General features: G+C 41.4%; 1 protein-coding gene across 2 annotated transcripts in view; it reads right to left on the bottom strand.

The window, feature by feature from the left end:
* Window positions 1–22,812, bottom strand: part of stat6 (signal transducer and activator of transcription 6, interleukin-4 induced) — a 171,260-nt gene that overhangs the window by 2,319 nt on the left and 146,129 nt on the right. The window contains exons 18-19 of one of the 2 annotated variants that reach the window (XM_034172329.1): window positions 16,377–16,445; window positions 13,388–13,703 (exon numbers count right to left, since the gene is read on the bottom strand). In XM_034172329.1, the coding sequence (XP_034028220.1) occupies window positions 13,553–13,703; window positions 16,377–16,445 (220 nt within the window). In that variant the 3' untranslated portion in view covers window positions 13,388–13,552. Of the gene's footprint in view, window positions 1–13,387; window positions 13,704–16,376; window positions 16,446–22,812 lie in introns of those variants that run through there. The other variant, XM_034172327.1, reaches the window with a different exon arrangement.

Genomic DNA, 22,812 nt, shown 5'->3' with positions numbered 1-22,812 from the left:
TTCTTAGATGAATTTGGTGAGTTTATCTCTGATTTGGCAACCTGTGCAGATAACATTCTGTTTGTTGGTTAACTTTAATATTCATGTAAATAAGCTTTCTGAACCCCTCTGCAAATCATTCATAAAACATTATAGATATGTTAGGATTTCAGAAATGCATTCAAGGTTCAACTTAAATTAGCGGAAACACACTGGATTTGGTCCGCTTGTGGTATTACCATCTCAAATATCGACACTGTGTCTCTTACGTCAGTGGTTTCAGACCACTCACTTATTAAATTTACAGTTTCATTGCCCTGTCCACTGGGACAAGATACTAATTTATCATCTCGGTGTCACATCGACTACTCCAGGGGTGGCCAAGTTCGGTCCTCGAGAGCCACATTCCTGACACTCTTAGTTGTCTCCCTGCTCTAACACACCTGAATCCAATGAAAGACTCGTTAGCAGACTTTTAATGAGCCTTTCATTGGATTCAGGTGTGTTGGAGCAGGGAGACAACTAAGAGTGTCAGGAATGTGGCTCTCGAGGACCGAACTTGGCCACCCCTGGACTACTCAATGGACATGATCAATCAGTAGATAGCCTTGTGGACAGCTTAAATTCAGCGTTCAAGAGCCTATTGGCCATGATCGTTCCACGTACTCTAAAATCATACCCCCACCCAAAACATGCTCACCATGTCTCAATAATCATTTACGGGGCCTCAAGCACAACTCTCGACATCTAGAACAAAATGGTAGCATTCCAAACTAGACGTATTTCACTTTGCCTGGAGCAATGCTATTTTGGATTATAATCATACACTATTTGTTACAAAACGGGCCTGCTACTCTGATTTGATTAACATAAACAACAGAAATTCGAGATTTCTGACATCTGCCAATCTGGATCTGGATCACCTCCAAAATTCAGTGTAGTCTTCCATGTCCTAATATCTATCTGTGGCGAAAGTGTCATCAAAATCTGTGTGGTAGTTTTGATGTAATCTTGCTAACAGACAGACAGACTGATAATCTTTAAAACATTTAAGATCTTTAGATACTGCTGTCTGCCAAAGAAATAAGCTATATTTGGTATTTTTCACTTTAAATCAATATTTCATTGATAACTATGACTGAAAATACAATTTCATTATATCTGGCAAATGTCTGTTTTCTTTCGATGTACGGTAATACTCCACTTATCCACTTATTTTAGCCATTTTCTCTTAAATATCAAAATAGAAATTTTACACTTTCTATGACCCTCCCAAACATGTACTGGCCATTCTGGACATTCTAAATTCCTTAGAAAATCTACAGCTGCTGCATGTTAGAAAATACAGCTGTATTTGAAACACTCGGGAGAAAAAACGGGCGTGGTCATTTTCGGCTTTTCGTCCCAGATAGAGATTTTGGCACATATCCCAAGTTGCTCACTGGGGTCACAGTAGTCTAGAACAGTCAAGTTGTTAAGTGGGTTGGCTCTCACTGCGGTATTGTATCACTTCCTGTTCCGGAGCACAGCAGTGTTTTGCTGTATCTGTTAGCTGTTTAATCTGCGTAGTTAGATTGATCTAGATAGCTAGATAACGATTTGTTTCACAGTGTAATCTTCACGTGCCTTAACTAAAGCACTCCCTCTGCTGAATCGCCTCTAAATTATTTACACATTATTCACTTTGTGTGTTTTTAGGAATCTGCTAGCTTAGCGCAGCTACTAGCTCTTAGCCGGTTTAGCATGGTGGCTTCTCCTGTCTCTCCCGCACTTCTCTGCTCTGGGTGTGAAATGTTTAGTTATTCCTCGGCCTCCTTTAGCAGTAATGGTACTTGTAATAAGTGTAGCTTATTCATAGCTTTGGAGGCCAGGCTGGGTGAACTGGAGACTCGGCTCCGCACCTTGGAAAATCCTACAGCTAGCCAGGCCCCTGTAGTCGGTGCGGACCAAGGTAGCTTAGCCGCCATTAGCTGTCCTCAAGCAGATCCCGAGCAGCCAGGAAAGCAGGCTGGCTGGGTGACTGTGAGGAGGAAGCGTAATCCTAAACGCAAGCCCCCTGTACGCCACCAACCCGTTCACATTTCTAACCGTTTTTCCCCAATCGGCGACACACCCGCTGAGAAACAAACTCTGGTTATCGGGACTCTGTTTTGAGAAATGTGAAGTTAGCAATACCAGCAACCATAGTCAACTGTCTTCTGGGGGCCAGAGCAGGCGACATTGAAGAAAATTTGAACCTGCTGGCTAAGGCTAAGCGTAAATTCGGTAAGATTGTAATTCACGTCGGCATTAATGACACCCGGTTACGCCAATCGGAGGTCACTAAAATTAACATTGAATCGGTGTGTAACTTTGCAAAAACAATGTCGGACTCTGTAGTTTTCTCTGGGCCCCTCCCCAATCGGACCGGGAGTGACATGTTTAGCCGCATGTTCTCCTTGAATTGCTGGCTGTCTGAGTGGTGTCCAAAAAATGAGGTGGGCTTCATAGATAATTGGCAAAGCTTCTGGGGAAAACCTGGTCTTGTTAGGAGAGACGGCATCCATCCCACTTTGGATGGAGCAGCTCTCATCTCTAGAAATCTGGCCAATTTTATTAAATCCTCCAAACCGTGACTATCCAGGGCTGGGACCAGGAAGCAGAGTTGTAGTCTTACGCACCTCTCTGCAGCTTCTCTCCCCCTGCCATCCCCCCAATACCCCATCCCCGTAGAGACGGTGCCTGCTCCCAGACCACCAACAACCAGTAAAAATCTATTTAAGCATAAAAATTCAAAAAGAAAAAATATAGCACCTTCAACTGCACCACAGACTAAAACAGTTAAATGTTATCTATTAAACATTAGGTCTCTCTCTTCTAAGTCCCTGTTAGTAAATGATATAATAATTGATCAACATATTGATTTATTCTGCCTTACAGAAACCTGGTTACAGCAGGATGAATATGTTAGTTTAAATGAGTCAACACCCCCGAGTCACACTAACTGTCAGAATGCTCGTAGCATGGGCCGAGGGGGAGGATTAGCAGCAATCTTCCACTCCAGCTTATTAATTAATCAAAAACCCAGACAGAGCTTTAATTCATTTGAAAGCTTGACTCTTAGTCTTGTCCATCCAAACTGGAAGTCCCAAAACCCAGTTTTATTTGTTGTTATCTATCGTCCACCTGGTCGTTACTGTGAGTTTCTCTGTGAATTTTCAAACCTTTTGTCTGACTTAGTGCTTAGCTCAGATAATTATAGTGGGCAATTTTAACATCCACATAGATGCTGAGAATGACAGCCTCAACACTGCATTTAATCTATTATTAGACTCAATTGGCTTTGCTCAAAATGTAAATGAGTCCACCCACCACTTTAATCATACTTTAGATCTTGTTTTGACTTATGGTATGGAAATTGAAGACTTAACAGTATTCCCTGAAAACCCCCTTCTGTCTGATCATTTCTTAATAACATTTACATTTACTTTAATGGACTACCCAGCAGTGGGGAATAAGTTTCATTACAGTAGAAGTCTTTCGGAAAGCGCTGTAACTAGGTTTAAGGATATGATTCCTTCTTTGTTATGTTCTCCAATGCCATATACCAACACAGTGCAGAGTAGCTACCTAAACTCTGTGAGTGAGATAGATTATCTCGTCAATAGTTTTACATCCCCATTGAGCACAACTTTGGATGCTGTAGCTCCTCTGAAAAAGAGAGCCTTAAATCAGAAGTGCCTGACTCCATGGTATAACTCACAAACTCGCAGCTTAAAGCAGATAACTCATACGTTGGAGAGGAAATGGCGTCTCACTAATTTAGAAGATCTTCACTTAGCCTGGAAAAAGAGTCTGTTGCTCTATAAAAAAGCCCTCCGTAAAGCTAGGACATCTTACTACTCATCACTAATTTAAGAAAATAAGAACAACCCCAGGTTTCTTTTCAGCACTCTATCCAGGCTGACAAAGAGTCAGAGCTCTATTGAGCCGAGTATTCCTTTAACCTTAACTAGTAATGACTTCATGACTTTCTTTGCTAATAAAATTTTAACTATTAGAGAAAAAAAATTACTCAGAACCATCCCAAAGACATATTTTTATCTTTGGCTGCTTTCAGTAATGCTGGTATTTGGTTAGACTCCTTCTCTCTGATTGTTCTGTCTGAGTTATTTTCATTAGTCACTTCCTCCAAACTATCAACATGTCTATTAGACCCCATTCCTACCAGGCTGCTCAAGGAAGCCCTACCATTAATTAATGCTTCGATCTTAAATATGATCAATCTATCTTTATTAGTTGGCTATGTACCACAGGTTTTTAAGGTGGCAGTAATTAAACCATTACTTAAAAAGCCATTACTTGATCCAGCTATCTTAGGTAATTATAGGCCAATCTCCAACCTTCCTTTTCTCTCAAAAATTCTTGAAAGGGTAACTGATCATCTGCAGAGGAATGGTCTATTTGAAGAGTTTCAGTCGGGTTTCAGAATTCATCATAATACAGAAACAGCATTAGTGAAGGTTACAAATGATCTTCTTATGGCCACAGACAGTGGACTCATCTCTGTGCTTGTCCTGTTAGACCTCAGTGCTGCTTTTGATGCTGTTGACCATAAAATTTTATTACAGAGATTAGAGCATGCCATAGGTATTAAAGGCACTGCACTGCGGTGGTTTGAATCATATTTATCTAATAGATTACAATTTGTTCATGTAAACGCGGAGTCTTCTTCACAGACTAAGGTTAATTATGGAGTTCCACAAGGTTCTGTGCTAGGACCAATTTTATTCACTTTATACATGCTTCCCTTAGGCAGTATTATTAGAAAACATTGCTTAAATTTTCATTGGTATGCAGATGATACCCAGCTTTATCTATCCATGAAGCCAGAGGACACACACCAATTAGTTAAACTGCAGGAATGTCTTACAGACATAAAGACATGGATGACCTCTAATTTCCTGCTTTTAAATTCAGATAAAACTGAAGTTACTGAAGTACTTGGCCCCACAAATCTTAGAAACATGGTGTCTAACCAGATGCTTACTCTGGATGGCATTACCCTGACCTCTAGTAATACTGTGAGAAATCTTGGAGTCATTTTTGATCAGGATATGTCCTTCAATGCGCATATTAAGCAAATATGTAGGACTGCTTTTTTATATTTGCGCAATATCTCTAAAATTAGAAAGGTCTTGTCTCAAAGTGATGCTGAAAAACTAATTCATACATTTATTTCCTCTAGGCTGGACTATTGTAATTCATTATTATCAGGTTGTCCTAAAAGTTCCCTGAAAAGCCTTCAGTTAATTCAAAATACTGCAGCTAGAGTACTGATGGGGACTAGAAGGAGAGAGCATATTTCACCCATATTGGCCTCTCTTCATTGGCTTCCTGTTAATTCTAGAATAGAATTTAAAATTATTCTTCTTACTTATAAGGTTTTGAATAATCAGGTCCCATCTTATCTTAGGGACCTCTTAGTACCATATCACCCCAATAGAGTGCTTCGCTCTCAGACTGCAGGCTTACTTGTAGTTCCTAGGGATTTTAAGAGTAGAATGGGAGGCAGAGCCTTCAGCTTTCAGGCTCCTCTCCTGTGGAACCAGCTCCCAATTCAGATCAGGGAGACAGACACCCTCTCTACTTTTAAGATTAGGCTTAAAACTTTCCTTTTTACTAAAGCTTATAGTTAGGGCTGGATCAGGTGACCCTGAACCATCCCTTAGTTATGCTGTTATAGACTTAGACTGCTGGGGGCTTCCCATGATGCACTGAGTGTTTCTTTCTCTTTCTGCTCTGTATGCACCACTCTGCATCTAATCATTAGTGATTGATCTCTGCTCTCTTCCACAGCATGTCTTTTTCCTGATTCTCTTCCCTCAGCCCCAACCAGTCCCAGCAGAAGACTGCCCCTCCCTGAGCCTGGTTCTGCTGGAGGTTTCTTCCTGTTAAAAGGGAGTTTTTCCTTCCCACTGTTGCCAAGTGCTTGCTCATAGGGGGTCGTTTTGACCGTTGGGGTTTTTCTGTAATTACTGTTTGGGTTTTGCCTTACAATATAAAGCGCCTTGGGGCAACTGTTGTTGTGATTTGGCGCTATATAAATAAAATTGATTTGATTTAAGTTGTCCTCTTCTAAGTGATGTCCATACATGTCTCACCTCTGCCAACGAAGTTGGGCAAAGGTTATGTTTTCAGCCCTGTTTGTTTGTCTGAACAGCCTGTAACGCCCATTTTTTCATATATTGTTTTGAAATTTTTACAGAGGGTTCATATCTTGATAGGCAAGAACTGATTAAATTTTCAAGGTCATAGGTCAAAGTCAGGAAAAATCTTGGAAAATTGGAAAAATCCCTATCCTTTAACATTGAACCAATTTTCAAAAAAATCATAACTGTCAAAAAATATCAAATTTATTTTATATTTGAGAACATTATGTAGGATGTTGCCCTTTATCTACTGATAAGTCTGATCCAGATCTCATCCGGATTACAGATTTTGTGGCCATTTAAATTTAACACTGAAAACCCAATTTAATGTATATTTTACGTTATATCTGAATCACTCTCATATTTGAAAGACAGGTGTAGACTGACACTATCGCATGACAAAGTTTGATCTGGATCTGAACTGGATTGTGGATTTTGTGGACATTTGAATTTAATATTGTGTTTATTTTGGTGTATATTTTGCATTATATCTCAATCTAAAGTGCCTCAATCACTTTCATTTTTCTGTTATGGATTTACTAACATCACCAAAACTGGATGGAGGTTTCGATTTTATGTCTCTTATCGGTCGGAAGTGCCAAAAAGCAATGACAAATTGTGCATAGCAGAGAGAACCAATGTTCTGTGAAAATGATCTGAAAAAGAATTCAGAATCTGAAAAAGATGAAGAAAAAAAAAAAAAACCCTGACAATGCCACAAAAAACTTTGATTCAAGTGTATGAACTAAATACATACTCCTGACATTTGATCACATCTAATTTAGCTTATGAAAAGCCACTTCTAACAGGACTTTGACCTTAAATTTTTTCTACTAGTACTGGCAGAGGTTTGCGCTCTACGAGTGTAGTGCTCTAGTTTCATTGTTTCTTCTTGTTCTGTTAACTTTCATTGTTCTATGCACCAGTGTTAATAATTTTTAAGGCATGAGTCAAGTTCGCTGAATTTTGAAGACAAATTTTTCAATGAGTTTTTCAAATTAAGAGAGAATTTGCAAGTCTCCAAATTCTTCATTTTCTGCTCAATGACAAGTGTTTTTTGTTAACTTTAATTTTTCTCCACAACTTTCTTTGCCAAGCCTTGAACATCTTCCAAATTTTTACTAAGACTTTAAATTGATTTTCCACAAGCTGTGGAAGCTGCCAGAGCATTTGACAGCAAACAACAAAACCTTCATTCTGGGTCAGTCAGTGAATCCAACTGAAACCGCCTAACCAACACATTCGGCCCCTCCTGTGAAACCAACCAAGCAGTCTGCAAGCCTGTCGTCATCTGGGAGACCCAGTCGGCCAGCAAAGGCCGATCAGGAAAACAGACCACTTCACTCCACCCGATCCAAAGGACCCAGATAAATGAACCTGAAAGTGTTCCAATGGGCTTTGCTGCCAGTGATACAAAGTGTCTGTCTTTGTTTAATTTTCTTAATAATAATAATAACAATAATTCGTGAACCCAAAATTCACAGCTAAATTCCAACCACAACCGCTATCTACCCACTAAATTCACAATGACTCTATGGAAAAACGAGACAGTGGAAATGTGACCTGACCCGGAGGAGGCCCGGGGCCCCTGTCATACAGTAGTGTTCAGAATAATAGTAGTGCTATGTGACTAAAAAGATTAATCAAGGTTTTGAGTAGATTCAGTAGATTCTCACAAATCCAACAAGACCAAACATTCATGATATGCACACTCATAAGGCTATGAAATTGGGCTATTAGTAAAAAAAAAAGTAGAAAAGGGGGTGTTCACAATAATAGTAGCATCTGCTGTTGACACTACAAACTCAAAACTGTTATGTTCAAATTGCTTTTTAGCAATCCTGTGAATCACTAAACTAGTATTTAGTTGTATAACCACAGTTTTTCATGATTTCTTCACATCTTCGAGGTATTAATTTTGTTGGTTTTTCAACCAAGATTTTGCTCATTTACTATGATACCTGGTATGCGATATATAGGCCCAACACCATAGTAGGAGAAACATGCCCATATCATGATGCTTGCACCACCATGCTTCACTGTCTTCACTGTGAAGCGTGGCTTGAATTAAGAGTTTGGGGGTCGTTTCACAAACTGTCTGCGGCCCTTGGACCCAAAAAGAACAATTTTACTCTCATCAGTCCACAAAATATTCCTCCATTTCTCTTTAGGCCAGTTGATGTGTTCTTTGGCAAATTGTAACCTCTTCTGCACATGTCTTATTTAACAGAGGGACTTTGCGGGGGATTCTTGCTAATAAATTAGCTTCACACAGGCGTCTTCTGTCACAGCACTTACAGGTAACTCCAGACTGTCTTTGATCTTCCTGGAGCTGATCAATTGCCATTCTGGTTATTCTTCTATCCATTTTGATGGTTGTTTTACGTTTTCTTCCACGCGTCTGTTTTTTTTTTTTGTCCATTTTAAAGCATTGGAGATCATTGTAGATGAACAACCTATAATGTTTTGCACCTGCGTATAAGTTTTCCCCTCTCCAATCAGCTTTTTAATCAAACTACTCTGTTTTTCTGAACAATGTCTTGAACGTCCCATTGTCCTCAGGCTTTCAAAGAGAAAAGCATGTTCAACAGGTGCTGGCTTCATTCTTAAATAGGTGACACCTGATTCACCCCTGTTTGTTCCACAAAATTGACAAACTCACTGACTGAATGCCACACTACTATTATTGTGAACACCCCCTTTTCTACTTTTTTTTACTAATAGCCCAATTTCATAGCCTTAAGAGTGTGCATATCATTAATGCTTGGTCTTGTTGGATTTGTGAGAATCTACTGAATCTACTGGTACCTTGGTTCCCATGTAACAATAAGAAATATACTCAAAATCTGGATTAATCTTTTTAGTCACATAGCACTACTATTATTCTGAACACTACTGTATTCAAGAAGACTTGGGGCTGTATTGTAAGTATTGAGCAGAGGATGTGAATACTTACATACGTGTGCTTTCTTAGTTTTTAATTTTTAATAAATTTGCAAAAATTAACAAAGAGAAACACTTTGGGATTGCTGGGAATGTCCTCATGTGGTTGACATCCTACTTAACCAGTCACTCTCATTGTGTTCTGTACAATAACATCACCTCAAAGTTTGTTCCCATGAAATATGGGGTTCCACAAGGGTCCATCTTAGGCCCCCTGCATCTCTCTCTCTCTATATATAGCACCCCTTGGACAAACACTGCAACACTATGGGATTACTTTTCACTGTTACACTGATGACACTCAGTTGTACATGCCAGTAACTGCAGGCAGTCTCATGCATATCAAGACTTTAGATTGCCTTGCTTCAGTGAAAGGTTGGATGTCGAACAATTTCTTGCTTTTAAATTCGGACAAGACTAAAATGATTGTCCTTGGTACTGCGAGACATAGACATCAGTTTGAACAGCTAATGCTTAACCTAGACTCATGTTATACATTATATTGATAAAGTGAGGAACCTTGGGTGATTTTTGATCCTACACTGTCCTTTGACCTACACATTACAGAAATCACGGGGCCTGCCCTCTGAAACAAAGCAAACTCACTTCAAACTGTCAAGTAAAAATTCTTTGTCTTCTGTAGTATTTTGATCAGTTCCATTCCGGTAAATGCGCCAAATGGGTGCTGTGTTGCTGGCTGTACAGTCAATAAAATACAAAATTAGGGCCTAAAGCAACTGACAGTGTTGTCCTGCTGTGCACAAAGTAACACTGTCACCAGTTTTGAAAACACATGCGCATTGAGAAACTCAAAACTGGCTTATTCACAGTTCATCTGTAAAATGCTCTCACTCGTAAAACAAACTTGGGCTGCAACTAACGATTATTTTAGTAATCAATTAATCATTTTTTTGTTGTTTGTTTTTTTCTTTTTTACTTACATGTGAGTTTTGCCATTATTTCTTGAAGTGAGTTATTATTAAAAGGTCTATCACGCAACATCAACGTTTGTGTGCGGTGCTGAGATGCAAACAGCTTAATGCTAACTTTAACACTGAAAACGCCATAGACATGCTAACGCGTTAGCATCAGTCCTGTTTTTAAGTTATAAAATACATCTATCAACTGTTTTAGAAGACCATAACAGCTCGGTTTAATATAAAAAGGTAAATATTACTCACAGACATATGCTCTTTAGGGTTTTAGCGGGGGGAAATTAAGATAAAAACGAAGTAACACAACAAACCATCGAAGCAGTGAGACGGATCAATGCCTCATTGGTTCAAAGCAAAGCCACATCCCGCTCTACTTGGGGAGTGTCTGTCAATGTTCTAACAAAGACAGGGAGGAGAAAGACCGTGGCTCATAGTAAGCAGTAAACAGAGCGGAGAGGAAGGAAAATTCACACAGTCCCTTCCTCCGCAGCCCACGCTGACATTGCTGCTGCTTTGATTAGCGCAGAATACGATGTTGCATTGACAGTGAGACTATCATATTTCGGCCCCAAAACACGCATGGCACCACGTGGGCACGCGTATGTGTGGTTAAATTTTCCAAATGATGGAAATCCGTCGTGGTGATGGAGAACTTTAACCCATGCTTTAATAACATCTGTGCTTTTCTGTTAATTTAATGCTGGTGAACTAATGCATTAGGTGCTGTTATCTCTGGCCAACTGATTCTACTCTTTTTCTCTATGTCTAAGGTGCTGTTGCTGGGATCTGAGAGGCTGGTGGTGCCTCTAGAGGACCAGACTAACCTGACACTGGCATAAGACATCTGCTATCAGATGTACTCAAGAGCTGAAACTAGAGAATGCACCAAGATGAACCATCTCTACCTTAATAACTGACTGGTTTTTCTTATCTTTTGTAAAAACGTTGTAACTGTTAGAATGGCCCAAGCAGTAGGTCAAGCCTCTGAGTCTGGTCTACTTGAGGATTCTTCCTCAAAAACACCAGGAGTTTTTCCTTAACCCCTTAATGCCTGAATTTATATAGCTGTATATAAAAAAATGTTTTGTGTGTGTTTTTGCCTTTAAGTAGATGGTAAATAATGTTGAGATTATTAATTACACTTTTGCACAAAAAATAAATAGTAATTTTGGTAATAATTTATGTTATAATGTTATAATAATAATAATGGTATGTTGCAAATTTGCAACAACAGGCATACTGGTCAATTTGGTATGTTGCATATTTGAGTCAAATATTGTAGCATATATGCGACAATAGGCGTTAAGGGGTTAACACTGTCATCTGTGTGCTTGCTCACTGGGACTGGTAAGGTTAAACCTTACATATGTGAAGCGTCTTGAGGTAGCGTTGTGATTTGATGCTATATAAATAAATAGAAACTGAATTGAATTTAAATATGACAAAAAAAGTGATCAAACATGAACGCTTGTCAAATGTAATAAAATTTTACTTCATACCACTGCAGAAATATTTCTAAATATAATAATTATTTCTAAAAAGAAAAAAGAAAAAAAAATGTAACCCACCTCAAAATTGTTCTTGTGATGATGCACAGTTTGATCCATATATAAATTAAATAAGAAAACAGTAAAAGTAAGTCCCTTCAGCTGCTCCGTTTTCACTCAGGATCACCATAGCAGATCCGAGGTGGATCTGCAGGTTGGATTGGTTGGAAAGTTTTATGCCGGATGCCCTTCCTGGCGCAACTCCATATTACACAGCAATAGCTCAATGATTTCATCCCATGTGAACATAACTCAAAAACAATCAATGCATCTTCTATCTAATGGCCCCTTCACACATAGTGCGAAGTTTGGACAGCGGTTGGACGAAAACGTCGAAACAGCGTGAAACACTTTGAAATTAGTGCACCACGAAACATCACGGCAATGGGCAGGCGTGCATGAACCCGGTGCGAGAGTTGGTGCACGCGCCGATGTCTTTTGGACAGGAACACATAGTGCCAGCTGTGGCACATGGTGCCGCTTACGTGGAGGAAATTTAAAAACCCAGCTGATACCTGTGGTACCACATCACGCCGCATATGTGGAAAAAACAAACAAACAAACAAAAAACATATGGCTCACTGAACGCAAACTTGCGCCATTCAAAAGCTCTGGTTGCCAGTCAGAGACTTTACCTCTGAGCTACAGAGCTGTTCTTTGAAAGCTGCAGGAAGCTGCCTCATATCAGGAAGGACATGGAAGTATTACAAAAACAAATTAAAATCCCACACCATATAAAAACACCGCATTTATCAAGCGAGCAATACAAATATGATCCGTCTGTTCCTCTGGTGATGACCCATGGTCACAGACATACAGTCATGAAATGACATGAATGAGAAGCAGCGGGCTCTGATCATGTCCACATCAACTGGTCAGCTGCATCCAGTCGGCAGCACGCGTGTTATGCCCGACACATGTGTCTTGGGGACGGCACGCCACAGCACAGACACGGCGTCATGTGGAACAGAGCTCATGTGGGTGACGTGATGGTCAGATCACCCGCTGCGTGTTCTGATCTGATGGTCCATTTCAACCTGGGGGGCTGTCAGTGTCCGTTCCATGTGCACGCTCGCTTGCTGCAGCTTGTCACTACGGCGATATATGTTTTTATTTATGTCCACATAAATACAGCAATCAGACACACGCGCCTCACAGTGGACAGTGTATTGTGTAGCTGGAATGTCCAGAATGATAGATCACCACAGCTGCTTCTGTTGGAAGCCACGCCTCCTGTGAGTGGAGCACACACACCCAAATATCACTGTGTGTGTTTGCAAAGTCACACTCGTGGGGAACTTAGACAAATTTCACAGCAGTACGACAGTGGTTGTCAACAGTCTGTTGTCATGCCAAGAGTGTGACTGGCCACACATTTTCTAAGTGCCATGTGAGCGGTGTTAGAAGTTCGTGTGTGTCACCTGGAATTTGGCCGACACCTGCTGCAAGAGGGTGCGATGCGTTCACACAGCACACACTTTGTCTTTCAGGCGCTTGTGTGCGCAAATAGTTGCAGCAACAGGTGTACGAGGCATTGGCGACAGGGATGACATTATATGATTTGCACACGATTCATGCGTCATGTGCACTAAGTGTGTACTTCGTCCAAACTTCACACTGTGTGTGAAGGGGCCCTTAAAAACGAGTCATCATAACACAACATCACACTTATGTAAACTTTGTGATTAATCTGTGCCTCAGGATGGTCACTAACAGCCTAAATCTTCATTGTTATGATTTCGGTGCAACATCTCATTTAAGATTTCTTGAAATAATATCTCAATAATACAAATAATGTCTCACTTTAGCTTTATTTTACTAATATTAGGAAGACTTACATCTTTTCCAAAAAAACATAACATCTTAAAAATCTCATGGTGAGTCAAAAAGCTTGTTTCTTCTCAGATATTACTCAAGATGTTTCCAAGACTCTTTCACTTCAGATTTTTAAGGTGGATTATATAAAAGTAAGGGGGTGGTGGCCAAGTGGTTGAGTATGCTTGTTTTCAGAGCGGAAGGATCCCGGTTCAAGGTCACCCCTGCCCATTCTCCTTACAATGGGAAGTGGTGTCAGGAAAGGCATCTGTGTCTGCTCTGCTGAGGCGACCCTGAGTGAAAGAAAGGAGACGTAGAAGGGACTATATCAAAGCAAGTAATTATGCTACCAGTCAAAAGTTTTGACACACTTTCCCACTGAATGGGAAAGTGTGTCAAAACTTTTTACTTTTATTTGTTTTGTATTTTGATTCAAAATCTTGGTAAGATTTGGCATTTTTGCAACAAAGATGTTAAACTGGTTTCAACACTTTAACATTAGGAGCTGCTGTTATTTTTTTTTCTACTGCCAAACTACTGACTCATCGTCACATGACACAGATACATCTGCCTCCTCCTTGGCTCCATCTGACATAGTGATATCTGGAGTCAGTCCAGCTTCTTTTTCATAGTATTAATATTTTTATTGTTGACTTTCTGTTTCTGTAGTACTGAGATGATGCTCATCAGTCCACAGAGTTCTCTCCTATGGTGTTAATCTAGTCTCAAAATTGCACACATATAAACAATGAAATATGAGTGCACAGAACAGTAGCCCTGAACAAACTACCCTTGCAACAGAACAGTTTTGCACTGCAAGTGTACAGAACAGTGCATGGAGGCTCAAAACTTCTCAATTGCCCCTCATACCTTTGTAATATGTTTTTTTCCCCAAAACATTTTCAAAATGTTTTTCTCAAATAATTACATTTTTAAGTAAATGTATTCTACTGATTTTTACAAGAAAGATTGTGACTTTATTCTTGTATCTTTTTATCCACATATACTTGAAAATATTGTCTTTCAAAACATAAAGAAACAAATTCTTACCACATCAGACATCAAACACTATCCTCACATTCAAAAGCACAAAAAATGGATGAGGTTGTGAGTACTGAGGCAATGTCAGGTTCACTAAACTGTGCTTCATGTATTAATTCGCTGTAGGAGTATGCAGAAGCAAGAAGAATGCTGTTTTTTTTTTTCTTTTGTGATTTCAGAAACTGGTAGCACTGACTTGCTTCACTCTCTTCTAAAGTCAAAGAATGCTGAAGTAACTTCTTGCCTTTTTAAGATTTTGGTACCAGACAGACAGAATGATTTTACACTCTAGGTGATAACGCATCAAATGGTTTAGCAATTGTACAAGCAGCACTAGAATGTGCCTTCACGACCATGCTTTTCCACTTGCAGTTACTGTTCTGTGCGCTTGCATTTTGTGGTTATGCACACGACTTGCAAGATAACACTACGAGGTCTGTCAATAAAGTAACGGACCTTTTTATTTTTTTTTAAAACTACATGGATTTGATTCATACGTTTTTACGTCAGACAAGCTTGAACCCTCGTGCGCATGCGTGAGTTTTTCCACGCCTGTCGGTGACGTCATTCGCCTGTGAGCACGCCTTGTGGAAGGAGTGGTCCCGCCCCCTCATCGGATTTTCATTGTCTGGAAATGGCGGAATGATTTGGACCTTTTTCCATCAGAATTTTTTCAGAAGCTGTTAGAGACTGGCACCTGGAAACCATTTGAAAAATTTATCTGGCTTTCGGTGAAAATTTTATGGGCTTCACAGAGAATAAAGACTGTTACTACAGCTTTAAGGACGGCTTTAAGGACGCTCGGTGCGCCGCGCTCCGAGCTGCGACGTCGAGGCAGAAAACGCCAGATCATTTCTAAGCTGATGGCTCTGTGGATACGAGACCATCGTGTGCACTTTCTCTGGTTATCACAAGAGCTGGACATCAGCCATTTTCCGGCAGATTTCACTTTTAACAAGAGATTTTGTCATGTAAAGCCGCGCAGAGGCTTTGTGCGTAACGACCGATTCGCTGTTTGAGCGAGACAAAGAACACCTCCGTTTCGGCGTGTCATGGGACAAGTTGGGACATGCCTATCTCGGCTTTCAATGCTTACCAGTCCAGTAAGTATCAGAGAAATTGTGGAGAGCTGGGCTTGTCCTAACTTGTCCTCTGACACGCCGAAACGGAGGTGTTCCTTTGTCTCGCTCAAACAGCGAATCGGTCGTTACGCACGAAGCCTCCGCGCGGCTTTCCATGACAAAATCTCTTGTTAAAAGTGAAATCTGTCGGCAAATGGCTGATGTCCAGCTCTTGCGATAACCAGAGAAAGTGCACACGACGGTCTCGTATCCACAGAGCCATCAGCTTAGAAATGATCTGGCGTTTTCTGCCTCGTCGTCGCAGCTCGGTGCCAGTCTCTAACAGCTTCTGAAAAAATTCTGATGGAAAAAAAGTCCAAATCATTCCGCCATTTCCAGACAATGAAAATCCGACGAGGGGGCGGGACCACTCCTTCCACAAGGCGTGCTCACAGGTGAATGACGTCACCGACAGGCGTGGAAAAACTCAAGCATGCGCACGAGGGTTCAAGCTTGTCTGACGTAAAAACATATGAATCAAATCCATATAGTTTAAAAAAAAATAAAAAGGTCCATTACTTTAATGACAGACCTCGTAATGCCATATTCTCCTAACTCTACTAATAATTCAAGGGACAGATAGTGGTGTATGTGGTTGACAATATGCAGCCCACCACACATTTTATATATATGTATGTATAGTAAGAAAGCACTGCCCTGCGATAGACTGGCGTTCTATCCAGGGTATACCGCGCCTCATGCCCTATTACTGCTGGGATAGGCTCCAGCCCCCGCAACCCGATCTTGGATAAGTGGTTGAAGATGAGTGAGTAAGAAAGCACAGATGTGTAGAATAAAACTTACATTGGGAAGCAAACAGAATTACGGGAAGTTTCACTGCAAGGCATCATACTTGGAACAGCACCGGCTTCCCTGCACACATACACCAATGTATTAATTGTCTTCCAGTAATTGTCAAATAACATTTAATGTGCCTATTTCTGTTAAATTAAATGCCAATTGAGCTGACTATTCTAAATAAATAAAGAATAATGAAAACATAAATGGAATGTGTTTTATTTCAGGTGCCACATGCCTTGAGAAATAAAGTCAGAAACATGGGGAAACTAGCTTGATTTCATCTGCTGCTGATAAACGCTCAGAAATGCTGACTTCTGTGAAATCACTTCAGGGACCTCACCCTCAAACCTATTTGGAATTTTCATTGAAACAAATGGAAAAAACAGAATTTAGTGCAGTTCTTAAATTGGTGTTTTTTTGACAGTGCATATGTCAAAATGGTGAACAGGTGTGTTTTTATAAGGTCCAGCAATATCAGTTGTGATTTTTATTAGCTGCCCAACTTTCCCACAAATGTGATTTTTGAAGCTGAAGTGGAAGTGGGTTGTAGACGCCTTCCAGAAACAGTGGAGAAATTGTAGCAGGCACAGCGTGAGAAATGGGCTTCAGATAACACCTGGAACTATTCCTTCAATTTGTGCAGCCAGCAGAAACAAGTGTGTTGCCAGGATGTTTTTTTTTTGTTTGCCGCTGTCATGTAAATGAAATGTCTATTTCTCCCATGCTCCCCCGGGAGCTGGGACATGGACACCGGACCAGAGATTAATCATGGAGAAAGAATTTTATCCCTGTTTGTAAGGGCCATGTCCCACTGACGTTTAGGAGGATTTGCAGATGGAATGCGCACAAAAGTGGCCCACATCCGCCAAACAACCGCAATAACCGTGTAACATTCCTGTGATCATCCGCAGAGGCACGCATGTCCGCAGCCAGGATTTTTGAGCGGCTCAAAAATCCTGCTGTGGATGAGATCCACATCACTGCCTGAACACATACTGAAGACATACACAGGACATACACAACCAACGCGCCGCATATCCCCTGTCATCCGCTGATATCCGCAACCGACGGGTTGGTGCGGCTTGGCGGCGGACCGGGACAGTGTGCAAAACAGATATGACGCGTGCCCAGCACGGCCACATCACGGTCGCAAATGGTATGTCGTGCATGCAGACAGAGTGGGCACGGATGAAGCGAGTGCATCACGGCCGCTGTGCGCCTCATGGGGGTGCCTCCATGGTCGCCTTCGCTTCTGTTCCCTGTTATATCCACTTTTCCTCCTCATGTATTCGCTGATCCACCCCGGGACACTTGTCATTTCCGCCCACCTTTGTTGCGGACGCTCAGCTTTTGTCTCCTCATTTCAAGCGCAAATCCTCCTAAACGCCAGTGGGACAGGGCCCTAAGTGTGACTTGAAGACTGAAAGAAAGTGACAGTTGTTGCAATCTTAACGGTGGAGCCATGACATGGACAACGGATCAATGACTGTAGACAATCAGCAATCAGATCTTTACTGACCATCATGTGTTCATACAATTAGGATGTTTTGAAAGGAAATAGCTTTGTTTACATGCGGATTTTTATGGAAGTAGAGCAGGAGCGATATTCTACATGGCTGCTCTGTGCAAACACGGAAGGAGAACTCAGCCGGATGCATCTCAGAGTATGTATTTATTAATAATTTGTGCTTATTTTATATACATATATATATGTTGTCAGGAAAGATGACTTTAAGCTTGCTTTCAGCTTGTTTTCATCTTGGAATATAATACGTGCCATGGGATTAATATACATGCTGTTGGATTAAACTGCACAGTGTCTGGTACCTTACAGGAGCAAGTGAGGTCATACCGGACTTTTCCATTGCAAATGGGGAGGCCCATGGAATGAACTCAGTGTTGAAGACGATGGAATATGTCTAAGAACGATTCTAACATGCAAGTATGATCAAATGAAGTATTAATGTGTTAAAATTAAGAGTTGATTAGAAAAAGTATGTTACAAATAACAAATGAAGTATTAATGTGTTAAAATTAAGAGTTGATTAGAAAAAGTATGTTACAAATAAGTGAAATGAATGATTATGAGTTTTTCATAAAGAGTGCAGAGTCAGAGAAAAAAGAGGAAGTGACGATGATGTCGCAAGCAGGGCAAGAAAAGCTGATGATAAACAACTGATCAAATGATTAAGATGTTGGTAAAATATGAAATGAATAATAAGGAATGAAAATGTTTGTATATGATCATATGAATTGTTTTTATGTGAAAGAGAGTTGTAATGAAATGATTGAATATGATTGATGTGATTTTGAAGAAATGATTTAAAAGAATGAATTCTCAGAAAAGCTGAAGTGTTAACAGAAAAGAGGAACTTGAGAAATCAGTTACTGGTAACAGCTGCAGAAATTTCCAGTAAGTGGAAGGAGAAGGGAGGAGGTTTTGAGTCAACAGCATCCCCATGGTAACCAAGATCATCTGAAGACAACAAGAGTCAAGCACATATATAAACTGTGAAACACCAGGAAACGGGGTTATTCTTCCAGGGAGAGGTGCTGTTGACACTTCTCCCCTGCTACGAGGAGATCACAAGACTTGACCATCTTGTGAGCATCAATTGGAATCGTGGAGTGAGAGGAATGGAGTCATAAAGATCGTTTGAGAGAGTTTTCAACTCCCACTCAGGCCGTCCAGTCATGGAGTAGCAGAACATTGGAGAATAATCACTGGCCTTAAGTCTGAGTGGGGAATGTTCAACGATTTCTCTCTCAAGGAACATCACCGCATACCAGAATGGATTAGATCAACTTTTGGTTGATTGAAGACGGAATAATTCTTATGCGGATTAACCTCCTGAAGGATTACAACATCACACAAGGATCGTGGTCAGCTAACGATTAATAGCTGATGAAGAGGAAATCAAGTTCATCAAGCTGGGGACCCTAACCTCAAAAACCTCCTTCCCTCACTCCTAGAAAAATTGTTAAGAAGTCAATCCAGTCCCAGTCAAAGTAAGATCAGACAGAATTATTGAATCAAAAACAAAAATCTCTGCCAATCATTATTCTAATTATACTTGAATTACTGTTGTGAAATTATCACCATATAATCTATGTTAATTATGTTATTGGCACTTGCAAAACCTGCAATAAATTTCCAAGCATGCAGTTAAAGTGTTAAGGCTCGGACATTGGATTATTGATGCTTCTTAAGGTGTAAAAGTTAAAGTTTATTGGGTGTAAAACATCAAAAGACTCTAAAAGGTTAGTCTGGTTTTTTAATGAAAATAACACATCCTGGGGACTCGCTGTACGAGTCACTAAATTCAAAATCTAGCAACATTCCAAGAGCCCTGATCCATAAGAGGAGAGCTGCCGTTAACGGGCGTGGCCGGTTCGTATCCTGGTTCCAGAGAAGGCTATTCGACCGGGGTGCGAGATCAGCTTCAGCGAGGTGGACGTTCGGATGGAGGCAGTGAGCAGCCAGACGAATCTCCTCGCCACCAGCTTGAACAGCCTTTGTGCAGCCCTGCCGGGTAATACCCGTGGAGACACGAAGGTTGGACCCTAGAGACGGAGAGCTGGTTTTGTACACAAACACACTCATCGGAGGGTGAGCGTGTGCCGTGTATCTAAAAAAGCGGGATCTGACACGTGGCGCCCGAACAGGGACCTGACGAAGTGTAGTCGGGTCCGAGGAAGAATCCTGGCCAAAGGAGAGTCTTTGCCATTGGGTAGGTGGAAAGCCCCTGAGTAGATCACCAAAGGAGACAGTGTTGTGGAGAGTGTCGGCTGATGGACTGTATAGGTCCAGTAACGGCCTGAAACATATCTGTCCTCCAGAGGTGTGAAAATTTGGAGGCGACCACCAGAAGGACAAAGTAAAGACAACAGGAGTAAGTATCCCAGGGAGCTGGGATCAAGGACGAGAAGCAGACGTGTCACTGCTGGATCGTCTGGACTGGGACGAGAAGCAGACGGGGATAGCCTGCTGGATCGTCACGAAACGACGAGGAAGGGAAGCAGGCGAGGGAGCCTGCTGGATCGGATCGTCAAGAGAGCAGGTATGAGAGTATACCGTGCAAAATGGTGATCTACAAGAGAGAATGGGATCATCAACCCGTGAGGTTCCTGAGGGGAGAAGCGGGAAAAGGAGCAGCTGATTTGGAATTAACCTCTGGAATTAGCGCTGAATAGCCAAGTAGTCTGTCACTTATCCCTAACTCGAAGCGCTAAGAGAGGCTTTAAGGGGCAGACGACTCGAGACGACAAGGACCATAGCTGAAGTCAAGGAGACGACAGTGGTGGAATCGACAATCTCAGCAACCGAGAGAATAAAGGGAGGACAATTATTATGAAACAGTAAGGTTAGTATTAAAAATAAGCAGTGAAAATATGGCTGAAGGAGAGCCAGGACCCGTAGCAAACCCTGAATCCGAACATGAAGGGGGAAAAGAAGTGGATTTTCGGCCACACAGAGTGGTATTGTATGGACGAGGATATGATACTTGGGCAGAAATAGTTAAAAAATGTCATAGATCAAAGTGTGAAAACTGATGAAGAATGTTTCAAAGAAGATATGGCAGGAACTATACACACATTAGGGATATATTATCCAGGTAAGCATAAGGAGGGGCAGATCCTGGCTGTTTTGGGGAGCCCACCAGTCCCAAAGGACAAAATGGGGACCAGAGAGTGGCTTGAATGGTGGTGCAAACTTCTCGAAGAAGAGTGGAAAAGAGGACAAATCACCACCTTAATAAGTCCTGAGAAAAGTTATGACTCCGTAGTAAAAATGACAGCTGGGTTGTTGGGAGTAGAGACGGTCCTGGTTGATGTTAAAGCAAAATCAGCGTCCGTATATGCTGAGTTTAAGTCCATGGCAGAACGGCTAAAAGGGTTAGGAAGAATGCTTAAGGAACAATATCCTATAATGGAAGATATGAGTGGAAGTCAGATCCTCGATAATGAAGACGAAGGCAAGATAGACTCCCAGGCCGAATCCGAACAAAGTGATGAGGAAAACAAGCCAGAGGGAAGTGAAGATGAATCGATATCCCCGGGAGGTCCTAATTCTGGGGGAAATGGTCAAGAATATAAAAGCCCGGACCAGCTCCACACAAGCTTTGACCCAGTGTGGCAAAATTTGCCCTTGGGAAGTGTGAGAGGAACAACCTCAACAGTTAAAAAACAGACAGAATGCCTGGTTGAGCAGGATAAAAGACGAAGAAGCCTTCAGGGAGTATCTGGACAGATATTCCATCAATCGCCGGAATGTGGGCCCAGAAGCTTGGGACAGCTTAAAGCTGAAGAATGTGTTGCCGGACCGAGTTACCATATTAAAGAGGAAGGGCATTCGCAGGAGATCTTTAGAAAATCTAAAGCAAAAACCCACCATGTATACATTGAATCTGACTACATGGAGGACTTGGACCCTATGCCCGAAGGAACCAAAAAAATGGTGACCCAAGATGGAAGATGGGCATATCATTATTTTGGCAGTCCTTGGGATATAGATGGAGACAGTCTCATTGTCTTCACAAATCCCAGACTGAAACTTGCCAACCGAAAATTCCGAGCAAAGCTCAAGGAGCGGGCAGGCAGAGAATACCAAGAAGAGCTTAAGAGTACAAAAGGGAAAGGTCTGGACAGAAAATCGATGGTGATAACAAGCGCACCACAAATGGCTTATCATGCACTCATACATGTGCCCTTTGAAAGCTACCCAGGGAATAAAATTCAATCGAATACATGGAGGAAATGCTGAAAACTCTGGGAACAGCTATTGATTTGGCTAAAGAACGCCAGCATCGGCGGGTAGTGATATGTGTGGACGGATTACGATCTGGACATATGACATGGGAAGAGGCAGAAAAGGTTGCCATGGCAGCCATGAACCTACACATGCGTACCCCAGGAGTATGGGGATCAATGAGAGAAATTGTGGTGGTCACTAGCAATGAGCAGGAGCAAGATCGAGTGAGAAGGGCACTTGAAGCGGTGAACCTAGGACCAAATAGAGCAGGTCCAAAGAAGGGTGCAGTTGGAGCTAGTGGAGTGGCAACTAGTCCCCCGCTAGTGATGCAGTCCATCCCCACGGCGACAAGTGATAAAAGATCAGTTCATGCTGTGGGAGTGCAGCAATTAAGGATTAAAACCCTACGACCAACATTAAAACGAGTTACAAGTGGGCTCCAGACTATCATACACCCCACAAGCTCCCAATCTCGGATGAGAGAGCCTTTCCAGGCTCCTCCACCGGATAATGGAGAAGAGGATCCTATATTCATTCCTCTACCTGTCGGAAATACCGAAGCAACCGGGTCACCCCGAAAGTCAGAACAAAACGGGGACCCACAACCACAAGACCCACGTCCTTCCCATGAATCTGATATGGATGAGGACCAAGAAAGAGAGTCTGAAGAGGAGATCAATCCACAAG

The sequence above is a fragment of the Thalassophryne amazonica genome, chromosome 6 (assembly GCF_902500255.1).
Source record: "Thalassophryne amazonica chromosome 6, fThaAma1.1, whole genome shotgun sequence".
NCBI classification, from domain to species: Eukaryota; Metazoa; Chordata; class Actinopteri; order Batrachoidiformes; family Batrachoididae; genus Thalassophryne; species Thalassophryne amazonica.
The sequence above is the reverse complement of the archived record's forward strand: the minus strand, read 5'-3'. Positions and strand labels throughout refer to the sequence as shown.